Raw genomic sequence first — 16,085 nt, 5'->3', positions numbered from 1 at the left:
TTCTCCTATGTTGTCTCCGTTGTTCGTCCATTGCTTTTGTTGCCTTTCTGTCATTTCTGGCAACTCACCATCCACGCCATCAGCTGGTCGGATAGTGTCCCCTGGTCATGTTCGATTCTGGATAATATAAACACTCATCCCCTTTGCTAACAACTCATGTGCACGTCACTTGAACATTCTGTAGAGTCCTCGGCGCCACTATAGAGTCTTGTACCAAGAAAGCAAGGGAGAGGTTGTTGTTATAGGTGGCTGGTATCCTCTTTGTACAACACAAATGCACACCTGTATTAATATGGTTCTTTATTTACTTGTACTGGAAATATTTACTTAACTGGAATAGAGTCCATGTTTTGCGATACAAGCTCATCAGCAATAGTCTCTTGCAGACAATATCGGTACTCTTGATATTACAAGCTTAGTCACTCTGGTGATCCCTATGTAGTGTCGAAACCTGCGATGTGAACTATACCCTCTCCATCACTGAACTGACGCCAGACTGGAGTGTAAATTAGTGAGACCGTCCGGTCAGCAGCGGCGACCTAAATACATGCTGTCGAGAGGATGTTGGTGGCTTGTTGCTTGTCGTTGTCTCTGTGGCCTCTCTCGTGGTAGGAGCGTTCAATCCCGTGCCTACTGTCGATCTTCATGATACGTCTTTGCCGACCGGTGTGCTGCCGACAGCTTACTTTATCACTCGTTCAGTCGATTTCATGTGCTAAGAGTCAATATCTCTCATGCCTGATGCCACAGAACGCTGCAGCTGCTGCAGTAGTTAGGATACTCACACAAAGGATGACACAGGTATTTACATAAGAGGAAGCATATATGGATATTTTCTGGCTGGCGTTTCCGCCTGGTAAATGGCTAAAAGATTATTCTCCGGCTTCATATCTCAATCTGGAAGTAACTACATGACACATCGAAAGATCATCAAGCCTTTCCTACACAGCCAACAGAGGCCAGTCATAATTTATTATGGTACTGAAACTACGTTAGCCACCTCCATCAATCAGTCTCCATCGAATTTTCAAGTTGCAAATGGGGAACTGTTTCAGGAGTACTATGCAGGATGCTAGAAGTTAGGCGATGATAGGGCGTCCAGGGGAAGTAATTTTTAAAGGAGAGCAGGGAAACCTTTTAAATGCATTGTTAGGATTGTTACCAGTTTGTTACCAGCAAGGAAACCTGTTAAATGCATTGTTAGGTTTGTTACCAGTTCAGGTATCCATAAGGCGCGCCCACGAAAAACTCCAAATGTCTGGAGGTGCCATTATGACCAAAGTGTTTAGTAGAACATAGGAGAGTAGGAGAAAAACGTATTGTCGGCACGGCAGCCACCAGCAGAGAGAGTGAGCTTGGCTGGGGACAGCTCTGTGTTAACAGCGACTGGAACTTCATGTGAGTCGTTTCCTACACTCTCATTGGACGAGGGTTGAAGGTGATGCTCATGAAACTTTCGTTAGTCAGCAGACCTTATCCATTAGAACGGTGTTTGTCCCTACAACTCTGGTTGTTACCGCGAGCGAGCATGCTGTGGATGCGATCTATCAGTACATCAAGTATATGTACGCGTATATTCACTCTTCCTTATGGACGCATCTGATACTGACGTTACGGATATTCTGCGGTGCAGTGACCGACCAATAGAATCTCTGACGGAACTCCTCTTCTGTAGACAATAACGAATACTTTAGGTATTAAGGGAGACGAGAATTATTTGTGGTTGCAAGGAATGACAGATTTGCAGATTGTTTAGTTAAACACGCTCCCCTCAACCTCCAAAGTACTTTTTTTTTTCTTTTTTTTTTTGTGTCATCAGTCTACTTACTGGTTTGATGCCGCCCGCCACGAATTCCTTTCCTGTGCTAACCTCTTCATCTCAGAGTGGCACTTGCAACCTACGTCCTCAATTATTTGCTTGACGTATTCCAATCTCTCTCTTCCTCTACAGTTTTTGCCCTCTACAGCTCCCTCTAGTGCCATGGAAGTCATTCCCTCATGTCTTAGCAGATGTCCTATCATCCTGTCCCTTCTCCTGATCAGTGTTTTCCACATATTCCTTTCCTCTCCGATTCTGCGTAGAACTTCCTCATTCCTTACCTTATCAGTCCACCTAATTTTCAACATTCGACTATAGCACCACATCTCAAATGCTTCGATTCTCTTCTGTTCCGATTTTCCCACAGTCCATGTTTCACTACCATACAATGCTGTACTCCAGACCTACATCCTCAGAAATTTCTTCCTCAAATTAAGGCCGGTATTTGATATTACTAGACTTCTCTTGGCCAGAAATGCCTTTTTTGCCATGGCGAGTCTGCTTTTGATGTCCTCCTTGCTCCGTCCGTCATTGGTTATTTTACTGCGTAGGTAGCAGAATTCGTTAACTTCATTGACTTCGTGACCATCAATCCTGATGTTAAGTTTCTCGCTGTTCTCATTTCTACTACTTCTCATTACCTTCGTCTTTCTCCGATTTCCTCTCAAACCATACTGTGTACTCATTAGACTGTTCATTCCGTTCAGCAGATCATTTAATTCTTCTTCACTTTCACTGAGGATAGCAATGTCATCAGCGAATCGTATCATTGATATCCTTTCACCTTGTATTTTAATTCCACTCCTGAACCTTTCTTTTATTTCCATCATTGCTTCCTCGATGTACAGATTGAAGGGTAGGGGCGAAAGGCTACAGCCTTGTCTTACACCCTTCTTAATACGAGCACTTCGTTCTTGATCGTCCACTCTTATTATTCCCTCTTGGTTGTTGTACATATTGTATATGACCCGTCTCTCCCTATAGCTTACCCCTACTTTTTTCAGAATCTCGAACAGCTTGCACCATTTTATATTGTCGAACGCTCTTTCCAGATCGACAAATCCTATGAAAGTGTCTTGATTTTCCTTTAACCTTGCTTCCATTATTAGCCGTAACGTCAGAATTGCCTCTCTCGTCCCTTTACTTTTCCTAAAGCCAAACTGATCGTCACCTAGCGCATTCTCAATTTTCTTTTCCATTCTTCTGTATATTATTCTTGTAAGCAGCTTCAATGCATGAGCTGCTAAGCTGATTGTGCGATAATTCTCGCACTTGTCAGCTCTTGCCGTCTTCGGAATTGTGTGGATGATGCTTTTCCGAAAGTCAGATGGTATGTCGCAAGACTCATATATTCTACACACCAACGAGAATAGTCGTTTTGTTGCCACTTCCCCCAATGATTTTAGAAATTCTGATGGAATGTACTTATGTTCACTAAAATGAGGTAAAATAAAATAAAGTTTTTCTTGAAACACCCAGCTTCTTTTTGTCTTCCAAAGTCGATCGTTTTCTTATAAAAATTTCCAGAATTATTTCACAATACTTTTTTTTCCAGTTTGCGATTTGAACACTACTGAGACTGAAGCGTCTCAAATTACTCTTCTCATCGGAATCTCGCAGATAAAAGATTTGGTGTCAAAACTATCCACAGCCTGCATGTGATATTCGAAGTAAACTCTGTATGGGTGAGTGGCAGGGGTCGTAGTGGCCGTGCGGTTCTAGGCGCTACAGTCTGGAACCGAGCGACCGCTACGGTCGCAGGTTCGAATCCTACCTCGGGCAAGGATGTGTGTGCTGTTCTTAGGTTAGTGAGGTTTAATTAGTTCTAAGTTCTAGGCGACTAATGACCACAGAAGTTAAGTCGCATAGTGCTCAGAGCCATTTGAAACATTTGAGTGGCAGGTAGGACCTGGCGGCTCTGCTGTGGTACTGCAGCCCTGTTCTGTATCGTTCAGTCGCTCTGCCAATCCGTATGTGAGTGCACTGACCGGTAGGTTTACCGCAACGGAGCCTCCGTGCAGTTCCGTAAGCCGTTTGGTGGCGAAGCGGTCTGGGCTCCTGAGGAACTGAGGTGGGCCTGTACTGTGTTGGCATCTCTCCTCCGCCAGCCAATCAGAAACAAGTGACACAGCTGCAGGCATGCTCAACCAATGACTACTAGAAACGTTTTTCCCTTTATTGTTTTCAGGAGTGTTTACACTGAATAGTGTTGATCATGTAAGCTTTCTGTGGAAACGGCGGAAGAAAATGAGAAGTTTAGTACATTCGTATCCCAGTGCCACAGAAACAGCCACTGACTTCCTGTTGTTTATGTGTGCTATGTTTGAAACAAAACCAGCAACCAGGCTGCAGTAAGACACGCTACTATTGACCAGTTTCGACCATTATGTCTGGCGTTCCTCAGAGTAACAACCTCTGTTAAAAATTGTAATCACTAGGCCCCAGCTAAGAGCCGTAATTCGTAACCAACATGTAACGTCAAGCGCTTGCGTTCAATTGCTTCAAAAACTACTACCGGCGCAGGCAGCTAGTACCAGATTAGAGCATATAAACCTGTTTTCTTCCGTTTTAGAACTTTTTAGATAATTAAAGCAATGTTTTAACTTTTCATGAACACAACGTTGCTCTTGGGAATTTCAAAGGGGTTCATCTCATCACTCGGATTACGTTGAGAAATCGCAAGGTGCCACATTTTCTCGAAGGACTTGTCCACGTTCGCCGCTCTTGGGTTCTTCTTCACTTTACCATGTGCTCCATGTCCACTTCCATGATTCTGGGCTGCGATGCATAAACATGTATACAATTTCCTGACCTCTCGGAACGTATGTTTCCATGGGCGTGTAACAACGTTTATGATCTCACTTTATACTCCGATACGTCTTTGTGATTCTTCAATAAAACTTAATTACTAGATCCAAAACTAAAAATCACTCAATATTTCTAAAGTAACAAATTATCTCTGCAATCAAAGCACACCGAACTGAACGAACGCTTTACGACACCTCACCAACTCCCACAAGGGGAGGCCACGACGTTTGGAATGCGAATTTACTGTCAACTTCGTACACTCGTAGTAATCCACGAGGACAATAAAATGTGTTAACAGTAGCGTGTACTTCTCAAGCATTACTGAGAAAATCGCAAAATTATTTCGGTAGTCAAATACATATCTGTACGTGGCCATTTTAACCATAAAGCGGCTGCAACCGAGTGTTGCCGGCACGGTAGCTCAGCGTGTTCGGTCAGAGCCTTAGCTTTCCTTTGTAATAAAAGAACTGGGGGAACGGATGAACGAAAAGACTGAACGGGTGTCATCGGACGTCTGCCCTGAACAAATTCAACGAACAGTATAGACCAAAATGCTTTTTTTTTTAAAAAAAAAAAAGTGGTTGGCGTTCAAGCCGCTAGATCGCTGGATCGAGTTCCGTTCGTCAGTTTTTTTTTATTTTCTGCACAGTCATTTTCTTTAGTATTTATATTACAATTGACATACTGGGAAAACTACGTGTAATCGGATGGACTTTTATTAAAGAAGACCCTATTAAAATACATTCGATACTGCATTACCAATTATCAGCGTCAATTTTTTAGGAAATACTGCGTTATGCATGGTTTGCTTCCAAACTATCGTCTGAAACAGAGGTATTTGAAAATGTTAACGAGGTTTGTTTTTCCACGGAAAACGTCAAAAGACCTTGCGTATGCGGAAACATAGCACTTATTCAATGCAGCTGATGCCGTTTAACTTTGTTTTCCAAATTTTACGAAAAATACCATCCTGCAACTTGTACTCTTAAAGTCGAAAGCGACTATTACTTGTACATCTTTCAAAAGCCGTCTGTGCTGGTCAAATCTTGGAGGTAACAAGTCGTTTCGGGCTCTTTCTAGGTGTAAGGGATTTCTCAAATCACGGACAAGCATTCATTTTCAGCATCACTTTATGCGTTTGGCCGTTTACTAGTCGATAGTTAGTATTACATTATTTGCGATAATAAAAATTAGTACACTGCCAAATAACATTGTAAATTTAATAACAGTTCATCTGGTTACACCTATTTTCCCCAGTATATCAATTGTAATATAAATAATAAAGAAAATGACTGAGTTGAAAAAAAAAAAAAAACTGACGAAGGGAACTCGATCCAGCGGCTTGAACGCCTACTACCTTTAAAAAAAATTGTTCTATATTATTCATTGAATCTGTTCAGGGCTTACGTCCGATGATATCTGTGCAGTTTGTTCGATGGTCAGATCGCTCAGCTCTTTTATTAGAAAGAAAAAGGTGACGCTCTGACCGAACACGCTGAGCTACCGTGACGCCACCACTTTGAGCGGGGACGTATAGTGGGCATGCGGGAGGCCGGCTGGACGTACCGCTGAATTGCTCAACACGTGGGGCGTGAGGTCTCCACAGTACATCGATGTTGTCGCCAGTGGTCGGCGGAAGGTGCACGTGCCCGTCGACCTGGGACCGGACCGCAGCGACGCACGGATGCACGCCAAGACCGTAGGATCCTACGCAGTGCCGTAGGGGACCGCACCGCCACTTCCCAGCAAATTAGGGACACTGTTGCTCCTGGGGTATCGGCGAGGACCATTCGCAACCGTCTCCATGAAGCTGGGCTACGGTCCCGCACACCGTTAGGCCGTCTTCCGCTCACGCCCCAACATCGTGCAGCCCGCCTCCAGTGGTGTCGCGACAGGCGTGAATGGAGGGACGAATGGAGACGTGTCGTCTTCAGCGATGAGAGTCGCTTCTGCCTTGGTGCCAATGATGGTCGTATGCGTGTTTGGCGCCGTGCAGGTGAGCGCCACAATCAGGACTGCATACGACCGAGGCACACAGAGCCAACACCCGGCATCATGGTGTGGGGAGCGATCTCCTACACTGGCCGTACACCACTAGTGATCGTCGAGGGGACACTGAATAGTGCACGGTACATCCAAACCGTCATCGAACCCATCGTTCTACCATTCCTAGACCGGCAAGGGAACTTGCTGTTCCAACAGGACAATGCACGTCCGCATGTATCCCGTGCCACCCAACGTGCTCTAGAAGGTGTAAGTCAACTACCCTGGCCAGCAAGATCTCCGGATCTGTCCCCCATTGAGCATGTCTGGGACTGGATGAAGCGTCGTCTCACGCGGTCTGCACGTCCAGCACGAACGCTGGTCCAACTGAGGCGCCAGGTGGAAATGGCATGGCAAGCCGTTCCACAGGACTACATCCAGCATCTCTACGATCGTCTCCATGGGAGAATAGCAGCCTGCATTGCTGCGAAAGGTGGATATACACTGTACTAGTGCCGACATTGTGCATGCTCTGTTGCCTGTATCTATGTGCCTGTGGTTCTGTCAGTGTGATCATGTGATGTATCTGACCCCAGGAATGTGTCAATAAAGTTTCCCCTTCCTGGGACAATAAATTCACGGTGTTCTTATTTCAATTTCCAGGAGTGTATTTGCAAGTGGATAGCTGCCACCACTCTGCGCAGAGGAATGTGGTGCTAAAAACACTGGTGCACAGCGCGCCCACCATCTCTGATGCTGAGAGTCTGCTCCAAGAGCTGGAACACCTGAAATCTGTATTCCGGATAAACGGGTACTCGGAATGGCAGATCAGACGCACTCTCCGCCCCACTTCTACAGTACAGCTTGTGGAGACGGAACAAGTCACGCAGAATGACATAGACACTGCCTATATACCGTATACTGGCGCACTATCGGGGAAAATAGGACGAATATTGAGGAAACACCGAATAGGAACTGTCTTTTGCCCACCAAATCAAACGCGAGCATTATTGGGAAACATCAAAGACGATCTCGGTTTGCGGAAGGCCGCGATATACCAGATTCTGTGTCAGTGTGGGAAGATATATACTGGACAGACAGTGCACACCATCGAAGATCGTTGACGAGAACAACAGAGGCATACTCGACATGGGTACCCCAACAAGTCGGCGGTCGCAGAGCACTGTTTGTCCGAAAATCACGAAATGGACTACCAACATACCAGGGTCTTGGCACAGACATCTAAATACTGGGATAGCGTCGTTAGAGAAGCTATCGAAATTCGTACCAGGGACGCACTCATCAACCGAGATTGTGGCTACAACCTCGGCATGGGAACCAGCATTGAGTCTAATTAAAAAGACGCTCAGCAAAGGAAACGAAAGGGCGAGTAGGGCGGACGAGGCAATTACACCGACGCCACCACAGACGCCGACGCCAGCGTCTCACCGACCGCTGACGCGCGGGCGCAGACTGCGGAGAGAACGGCTCGCGAGGGGAGGGGATTTAAGACGGCCGCCCGCCCTCAGGAGCTCAGTTCGTCAGCGCACCTGACGATGGTGACATGTCTGATCGCCGAAATATTGTACCGATTTGACACTATGGACCGGCAATACACCTGTGGACTGTTGGAGCAAAAAATACGCCGGGAGAAACTGAAGAATCACAATAAAAAGGGAGGTAATTTTGAGGGGGTTCCCCTCCTAACTTAACTAAGCGATTAATATTTTACAGTCTTTGTCAAACACTCAAATGGTACGTAGGGTTCCATTTGTCTACCTCATGCCTTCTGTGCGGGCTCTGTGGCATCTTAAACTGTCTCTAGTGCTGAATGGCATCTCTAGTACAGCATGCATGAAAGGCTTGAGGGAGATCCAACTTGCTCAAGCTTTTGTGGAAATAAGAATTTAAATAATAGCGCCGTCTGATGCAATAAAAGCTGCAGACCTTATCTTGTCACAGCCTGTGGTATCACACATCGATACACAGTACTGGTGTGATAAAATTGGCAAGAGAATTTCCATCAGCCGCCGACAGCGATCTCGCGAGGTCTGGCAGACCCAATGGTGCGCGCCCGCTGAGCCATGCCTCGAATGCCTCAACCACGAGCGCCCTCTGCCGCCGTGATGTGGCACGGCCGGTGCCAACCACACAGCCAGAGCCACTTCGCTAAGTGACGTTACGCAGACGCCGCCTAGTCGTGTTTACGATATAACTTTCGTGCTCTACTTTAGAGAGCCTCATTCTTATTAACACTGAGAGGTCCGCTGTAGTCTGGAACCAGGCGACCGCTACGGTTGCAAGTTCGAATCCTGCCTCGGGCAAGGATGTGTGTGATGTCCTTAGGTTAGTTAGGTTTAAGTAGTTCCAAGTTCCAGGGGACTGATGACCTCAGATGTTGAGTCCCATAGTGCTCAGAACCATTTTTGAACTGAGAGGTGCACTTTGTTTCTTGCTCCAATATTTGTAACGAGTCTTCGTACACTTAGAGAAATACACTACTAGCCATTAAAATTGCTACACCACGAAGATGACGTGATAACCGACAGGAAGAAGATGCTGTGATATGCAAATGATTAGCTTTTCTCAGCATTCACACAAGGTTGGCGCCGATGGCGACACCTACAACGTGCTGATATGAGGAAAGTTCCCAACCGATTTCTCATACACAAACAGCAGTTGACCGGCATTGCCTGGTGAAACGTTGTTGTCATGCCTCGTGTAAGGAGGAGAAATGTGTACTATCACGTTTCCGACTTTCATTAAGGTCTGATCGTAGCCTATCGCGATTGCGGCTTATCGTATCGCTACATTGCTGCTCGCGTTGGTCGAGATCCAATGACTGTTAGCAGAATGTGGAATCGGAGGGTACATGAGGGTAATACGGAACGCCGTGCTGGATCCCAACCGCCTCGTTATCACTAGCAGTCGAGATGGCAGGCATCTTATCCGCATGGCTGAAACGGATCGTGCAGCCACATCTCGATCGCCGAGTCAAGAGATGGGGACGTTTGCAAGACAACAACCTTCTGCACGAACAGTTCGACGACGTTTGCAGCAGCATGGACTATCAGCTCGGAGACCATGTTTGCGGTTACCCTTGACGCTGCATCACAGACAGGAGCGCCTGCGATGGTGTACTCAACGACGAACCTCGGTGCACGAATGGCAAAAGTCATTTTTTTCGGATGAATCCAGGTTCTGTTTACAGCATCATGGTGGTCGCATCCGAGTTTGGCGACATCGCGGTGAACGCTCATTGGAAGCGTGTATCCGTCATCGCCATACGGGCGTATCACCCGGCGTGATGGTATGGGCTGCCATTGGTTACACGTCTCGGTCACCTCTGGTTTGCATTGACGGCACTTTGAACAGTGGACGTTACATTTCAAATGTGTTACGACCCGTGGCTCTACCCTTCATTCGATCCCTGCGAAACCCTACATTTCAGCAGGATAATGCACGACCGCATGTTGCAGGTCCAGTACGGGCCTTTCTGGATGCAGAAAATGTTCGACTGCTGCCCTTGCCAGCACATTCTCCAGATCTCTCACCAACTGAAAACGTCTGGTCAATGGTGACCGAGCAACTGGCTCGTCACAATACGTCAGTCACTACTCTTGATGAACTGTGGTATCATGTTGAAGCTGCATGGGCAGCTGTACCTGTACATGCCATCCAAGCTCTGTTTGACTCCATACCCAGGCGTATCAAGGCCGTTATTATGGCCAGAGGTGGTTGTTCTGGGTACTGATTTCTCAGGATGTATGCACCCGAATTGCGTGAAATTGTAATCACATGTGAGTTCTAGTATAATATATTTGTCCAATGGATACCCGTTTATCATCTGCATTTCTTCTTGGTGTAACAATTTTAATGGCCAGTAGTGTATCTGGTGGCATAGGTTCTGACTTTTGAACTACAAAGTAAACGGATTGAGGCTCGATCGTCGTGTGCTTTGGTTGACTTCTGCCTTTCTTCCAGAAAGCTTCATGTACAAATAGCATTTATTCGTAACCCAACACGCTTTTGTACCTGCACCGATTCAAGGTATGGGCGAGATTCGTCATTCTTCGTCGATAGTTAACATCTACGAAATTAAAACTTATGGAAGTGTATCTACGCTGACGGAAAAAAATTACAACATCAAGAAGGAGTTGTGCGGCGTAAACGAGAGTCGGTAGCCATGTTTCTACATCTGAGCGGCGATGTCTATTCAGATTTCGCACCAGACGCGTAAAGAGTGGCGCTTGTAGGGCTACCATGAGGACTGAAACGAGATTTGTTTTAAATACGCGCTGTGACAGTCGAGAACGTTAGTTGTCTATGAGATTGGACGTGACCAGTTGATGTTAGTCAAGAATGTCTTTTTAAGATGGACGAGACGCTCTTATCAGCACCTCCCAGAATTTGGTCGAGGACATGTGATAGAACCACGAGAAGCTGGATGTCCCTTCTGCGATGTTGCAGAAAGATTTGGTAGGAATGTAGCCACTGTACATGATTGCTGGCAGCGATTGTGACGCGGTTGTGCGCTAGAAATCCGGGCTGCGGACAGCCAGTATACCCACGTGCAGTAACGAAATGGAAGACCATCAAAATGGTTCAAATGGCTCTGAGCACTATGGGACTTAACTGTTGAGGGCATCAGTCCCCTAGAACTCAGAAGTACTTAAACCTAACTAACCTAAGGACATCACACACATCCATGCCCGAGGTAGGATTCGAACCTGAGACCGTAGCGGTCGCGCGGTTCCAGACTGTAGCGCCTAGAACCGCTCGGCCACAACGGTGGGCTGGAAGACCATCGCGTTCGGCGGATGGCTCTGGCGCATCTAACTCCATCTGCAGCAGTAATTAGTACAGCAGTCGGCACCACAGTGACACAACGAACTGTTACTTCAAGGAAAATTTCCAGCCAGACACCCAGCAGCCTGCATTTCACTGACCCCAAATTCACTGCCATTTGCGTCCTCAGCTGTTCCAGGCGAGAGCTCATAGGAGGGCAGGGTGGAGTCTGTTGTGTTTTCTGAAGAAAGTTGGTTCTGCCTCATTGCCAGTGATGGCCTTGTGTTGGTTAGGAGGAGGACACTAGAGAGCCAGCAATCAACCAGTCTTTGTGTTGGACACACTGGGCCTACACCTGCAGTTATGGTTCGGGGTGTGATTTCGTATGAGAGCATTAGCACTCTCATTGTTATCCCACTCACCCCGACTGCAAATTGTGCGTCAACCTGATAAAAAAAAAATGAAATGGAAATGAGCGTATGGCATCGTTGGCCGGGAGGAAGTTCGACCGCCAAGTGCAAGTCTTATTTCATTAGACGCCACACTGGGAGACTTGCGCGCCAGTGAGGGGGATGAAATGATGAGGACTACACCCAGTCCCCGAGCGGAGAAAATCTCCAACCCGGCCGGGAATCGAACCCGGGCCCGCTTGCATGGGAGGCGAGCACGTTACCATCCAGCTAAGCAGGCGGACGTCAACCTGATGATTCGAGCTGTTGTGCTGTTAATCGTGAACTGCATTCCAGGGGGTGTTTTTGAACAGGATAACGCTCGACCACATGTCACTGTTATAACCCAGAATGCTCTACATGGTGTCAACATGTTGCCATAGCCTGCTTGATTTCCAGATCTCTCTCCAATCGAGCACAAATAGGACATTAGTGGATGACAAGCGTCATCTACAAAGATTTTTAAGCATCCCTGCATTGACTGTGAGAGGAAAAGTCACTCTCTCACTTATTTTTATATTCAAAGCTGTTCTTTAATGCTGTAATTACATCTCAGATATCATTTTTTCTGAGACGACAGGGAGTTATCAACATGAGCAGGCGGTGGTGGGGTCACGTACAGTGTTAATGCATGCAGGATCTTTATGGAATCTCTCCTTCGAATAGTACTTTCTGGAGTTGAGAACAAGCAGGCTGTTTGGTTATTTAACAGTAAATCTTGTAGTGGACATTCGGGTTTTGGAAGCCACGTACAACTGCTAGGGAAAGGAATATCTCAAAATACTTACCAGGGAAAGAGCGCTGGTCCCAAGAATTTCTTGAACCAGTGTGTAGATAATGATTTTAGCCGAAGAGTTGAAAACCAGCCTACCTGGATCTACCTGTTAGGCGTTTCTGACCATGGCAGGGACAGGAGCGCAGGAGAGAAAGTAGGCCCCCGGACGAGGCGTTTCAAAAGTGTTGTAAATGCCTATTGTGGATAGAGCTGGCATCCATCAAAACCCACTAGTTTCCATGTTCGCCTTGCGCCGGACGCTATAGACGGCGCCCTCTGGTGGTTGTGTCCCTCTTCCAGCCCAGTTGTTTGGGAAGCTTAGGACTTTTAGAAGAACTTTAGGACGGCTCTGAAATGGTCTACGTTGGGACACAAAAGCACTTTTCTTACTTTAGCCAAAGGCCCTTGTCTGAAATGCTGTAACGGTGGTTCCATCAAGATAATGATCTCTGTGACGAATGTGTTGTTCACTAAAAACTCTCAAGACACGCTGCCTAAAGTGGCTTGGAAAACACAATTTGGGAGCGTGACGTCTTTTCCTCCCCGCGCGGTAAATTACGAGTCAGGTATTGGCTGCTTCTCCAGCAAGGAAAAGAATATTATTATCTTTTGTCAGGATTGGCTGGAAGGTAGATCAGACGAGCTAGAGGGGAGACATGGCGCTCGTGGGGTCTTGTGATTGGGACGAAACCCATGTGGGGGCAGTTTCGTTGGTGGACTTTTCGAGTTTACCGAGCTTTCATGGAAAGATGACGAATGGAGAAAATAGTCTTCTGCTTCAGAGTCTGAAGAGGAAGTTCTGGTCTTGACACTTATTATGAGTGGGTTCCCTTGGGACACTTGTCCTGAGTGTGACTTAGCACAGGCATTGGTCTTGACTGAGGAGTCTGTGGTGAAGTCTTAGCTGTACCGACAGTTTGGGCCTCAATCATCTTGGACATTTCGATGTGCTGAGGATAATCCCATTCGTATCAGGTCTGCCACCTCGAAGTTTGATCTTGTTGTGCATGTTGCTGTAAGAGGGAGCCAAATTGGTACACGGTATGACCGGCAAACAGAAGTGTCACATGATGGAATCTGCCAAGGTTTTGGCGCTCCGTTAGAGACTAATTGCGATCCATCTGACAGATCACCTGGCCGTAACTATGCAGATTTCGTACCCACGGTAACGAATTGCAGGCGCTGCACATCGCTACTGTGCCACGATCGTCAGCTGAGACAGCGCTGAGAAAGGGGTACAGCATCGCTGCTCCGGCTCGCTGGGGCAAACCGAATCACAGTTCGGCCACTTGTTCTCTGCTGCACCAACGTAGTGCAACATCTGTGTAGAATAAACCCATCAAAGTCTATTCAGTGTTACATAATTTCAGATTGCATTATCCATGTTTTGAGCCAGGGTAAACAGATTACACTGCTAAATCCTAGCCGTTGCCAACCAGTGGAGTCCTAATTATTTGTTGCTTCTATTTGTGTTGCCAACTTTTCATGATTTATTTGTCACCTCAGTTAACTTGTATTGTTTGTCCTACTTATGATTAATAAACTCTTGCCATTTGTATAAAACGTTACGACCATCTTGGTATATACTAATCACCCATCACTAATTGAGTACAATAATGACAGGGCCACCATTTTATTAATTTTTCTCAGCATTCAATTTTTATTTAAGATTCTGATAAAAGTGATACCCTCCAATGCAGGCTAGCAAGATTTAATTTAGCAGACGCATAGCCTGGTAGACAAGTGGAAGACTTACCAGTTAAAACGATTGCTGTCGGGGCTTAAACCCATAGTCTCCTGTAGCCTTTCAGATCAAACCGCAAGACCAGGTAGTCTTGCAACCAACCAAGTGCAACAAGCAACAGGCATGGAACACCATCCCACAAACTGACATCTTGCACCTGTACACCACAATACAAGTATGTTTGCTTGCTTGCATTCAATATTCTGTCGGTTACAACCGATATTAACGTACCAGCATTTCACATCTGCAATGACTTATCTCTTGCTTTCGTTAACATGGGATCGTGCTATGTTAATAACTTAAATATGCTGCCTAGACAAATGTATTTTGCGATTTTTTTACGTCAGTGTGTCTGTCATTTACTTTCGGTTCTGATGGAACAGCTGAAAGACTTAAAAATGTAATTTTACAACCACAATCGACGGTATTAGCTACTTTCAAGACATTAATTTCTTTTCACAGAGACGTTGAGGAAACACCCACCGGCTGGTCTTGTTGACCGGAAAAGTGTACAGGACGTTAATCTTCCCGATGGTGGGCCTGTTATTGAGAAAGGAACGCCTGTGTTCATCCCGATATACGCCCTCCACCACGACCCCGAGTACTACCCAGAACCACAACGCTTCGACCCCGAGAGGTTCTCAGAAGAGCAGAAAGCGGCGAGACACCCATATGTGTACATGCCATTTGGTGAAGGTCCTCGTAACTGTATAGGTAAGTCTTCATACGGAGAACACTGCTTGCTCAATGTAAAGAATTTATGATAAACTGATTGCACCCTGTATGATGTTACACTTTCGTTTCGTTATTAACATCTTGATTCGAACCTAAAAAAAGATCTAGCTTTTTTCCTGGCGACAGTATGATGCCCATTTCGATTATCGTTTTGGTAGCTAAACGGGTTTCATTTCGGTTACTATTATCATTTTATAACTGCACCACTGCACTTCAGGTTTCTTTATGTTTGAAACCTAATTTCACAAGTATTTGTCAATATTAACTCCCGGTTCTAGGTAAGGGAAGCCAATATGAGACTCATGTGATTGGACTAATATCTGTTTTACAGGAATGAGACTGGGTCTTTTACAGTCAAAGATTGGCCTGGCATATATGATGTCCAAATATGAAGTACACCGATGTGAAGAGACTTCGGTACCTCTTCAGTACAGCCCCTGGGCCTTGGTTCTGGAGTCTGTTACTGGTATAAAGTTGAAGCTGACACAGAGGAATTAATCGAAGCTACCTTAGTGTCTGTGTATTTTTTTTTATGTATACCATTTTGTAAATCTTTACGTCTGCTATCGGAAAGGATTTGGTGGCAATAAAACATGTCAATAACAGTACAAATTCTGGTATTTTTAAAGATTAATGTTTCCTCTCTAGCAAAATTCTTCAACTTTTCCTGTTCAGCAACATTACCCTCAGAGGAACACTTTCGGCCTTGCAGATCGGAAAATGTTAATGTGTTATCAGTAAGCTGCAGGAATCTATGGTATCGTCGCAGAATTAGTCTCAGTTATTAAAGGTAACAATATCCACATAGTACTAGGAACAGAAATTTGGCAGAAACCGGAGATGAAAAGCAGCGAAAAAATAAATTGAGATTGTAGTACAAAAGGGGCAATCCGGTAGTGGCGACGTTTTTACTATCGTAAAGAACCCTATAGCTTTTTTTTTGTCATCAATCTTCTGACGGGTTTGATACGACGCGTCAATGTT

At 45.7% G+C, this 16,085-nt stretch overlaps 1 protein-coding gene across 1 annotated transcript in view; it reads left to right on the top strand.

Moving 5' to 3' along the window:
- The window catches only part of LOC124798828 (cytochrome P450 6k1-like), a 45,656-nt gene extending 30,005 nt beyond the window's left edge, over nucleotides 1-15,651 (top strand). Inside the window, exons 6-7 of the mRNA XM_047262359.1 lie at nucleotides 14,829-15,080; nucleotides 15,433-15,651. Of these exons, the coding sequence (XP_047118315.1) occupies nucleotides 14,829-15,080; nucleotides 15,433-15,599 (419 nt within the window). The 3' untranslated portion in view covers nucleotides 15,600-15,651. The remainder of the gene's footprint in view (nucleotides 1-14,828; nucleotides 15,081-15,432) is intronic.
- Nucleotides 15,652-16,085: the final 434 nt, after the last annotated feature.

Source organism: Schistocerca piceifrons, chromosome 5, assembly GCF_021461385.2.
Source record: "Schistocerca piceifrons isolate TAMUIC-IGC-003096 chromosome 5, iqSchPice1.1, whole genome shotgun sequence".
NCBI classification, from domain to species: domain Eukaryota; kingdom Metazoa; phylum Arthropoda; class Insecta; order Orthoptera; family Acrididae; genus Schistocerca; species Schistocerca piceifrons.
The sequence above is the reverse complement of the archived record's forward strand: the minus strand, read 5'-3'. Positions and strand labels throughout refer to the sequence as shown.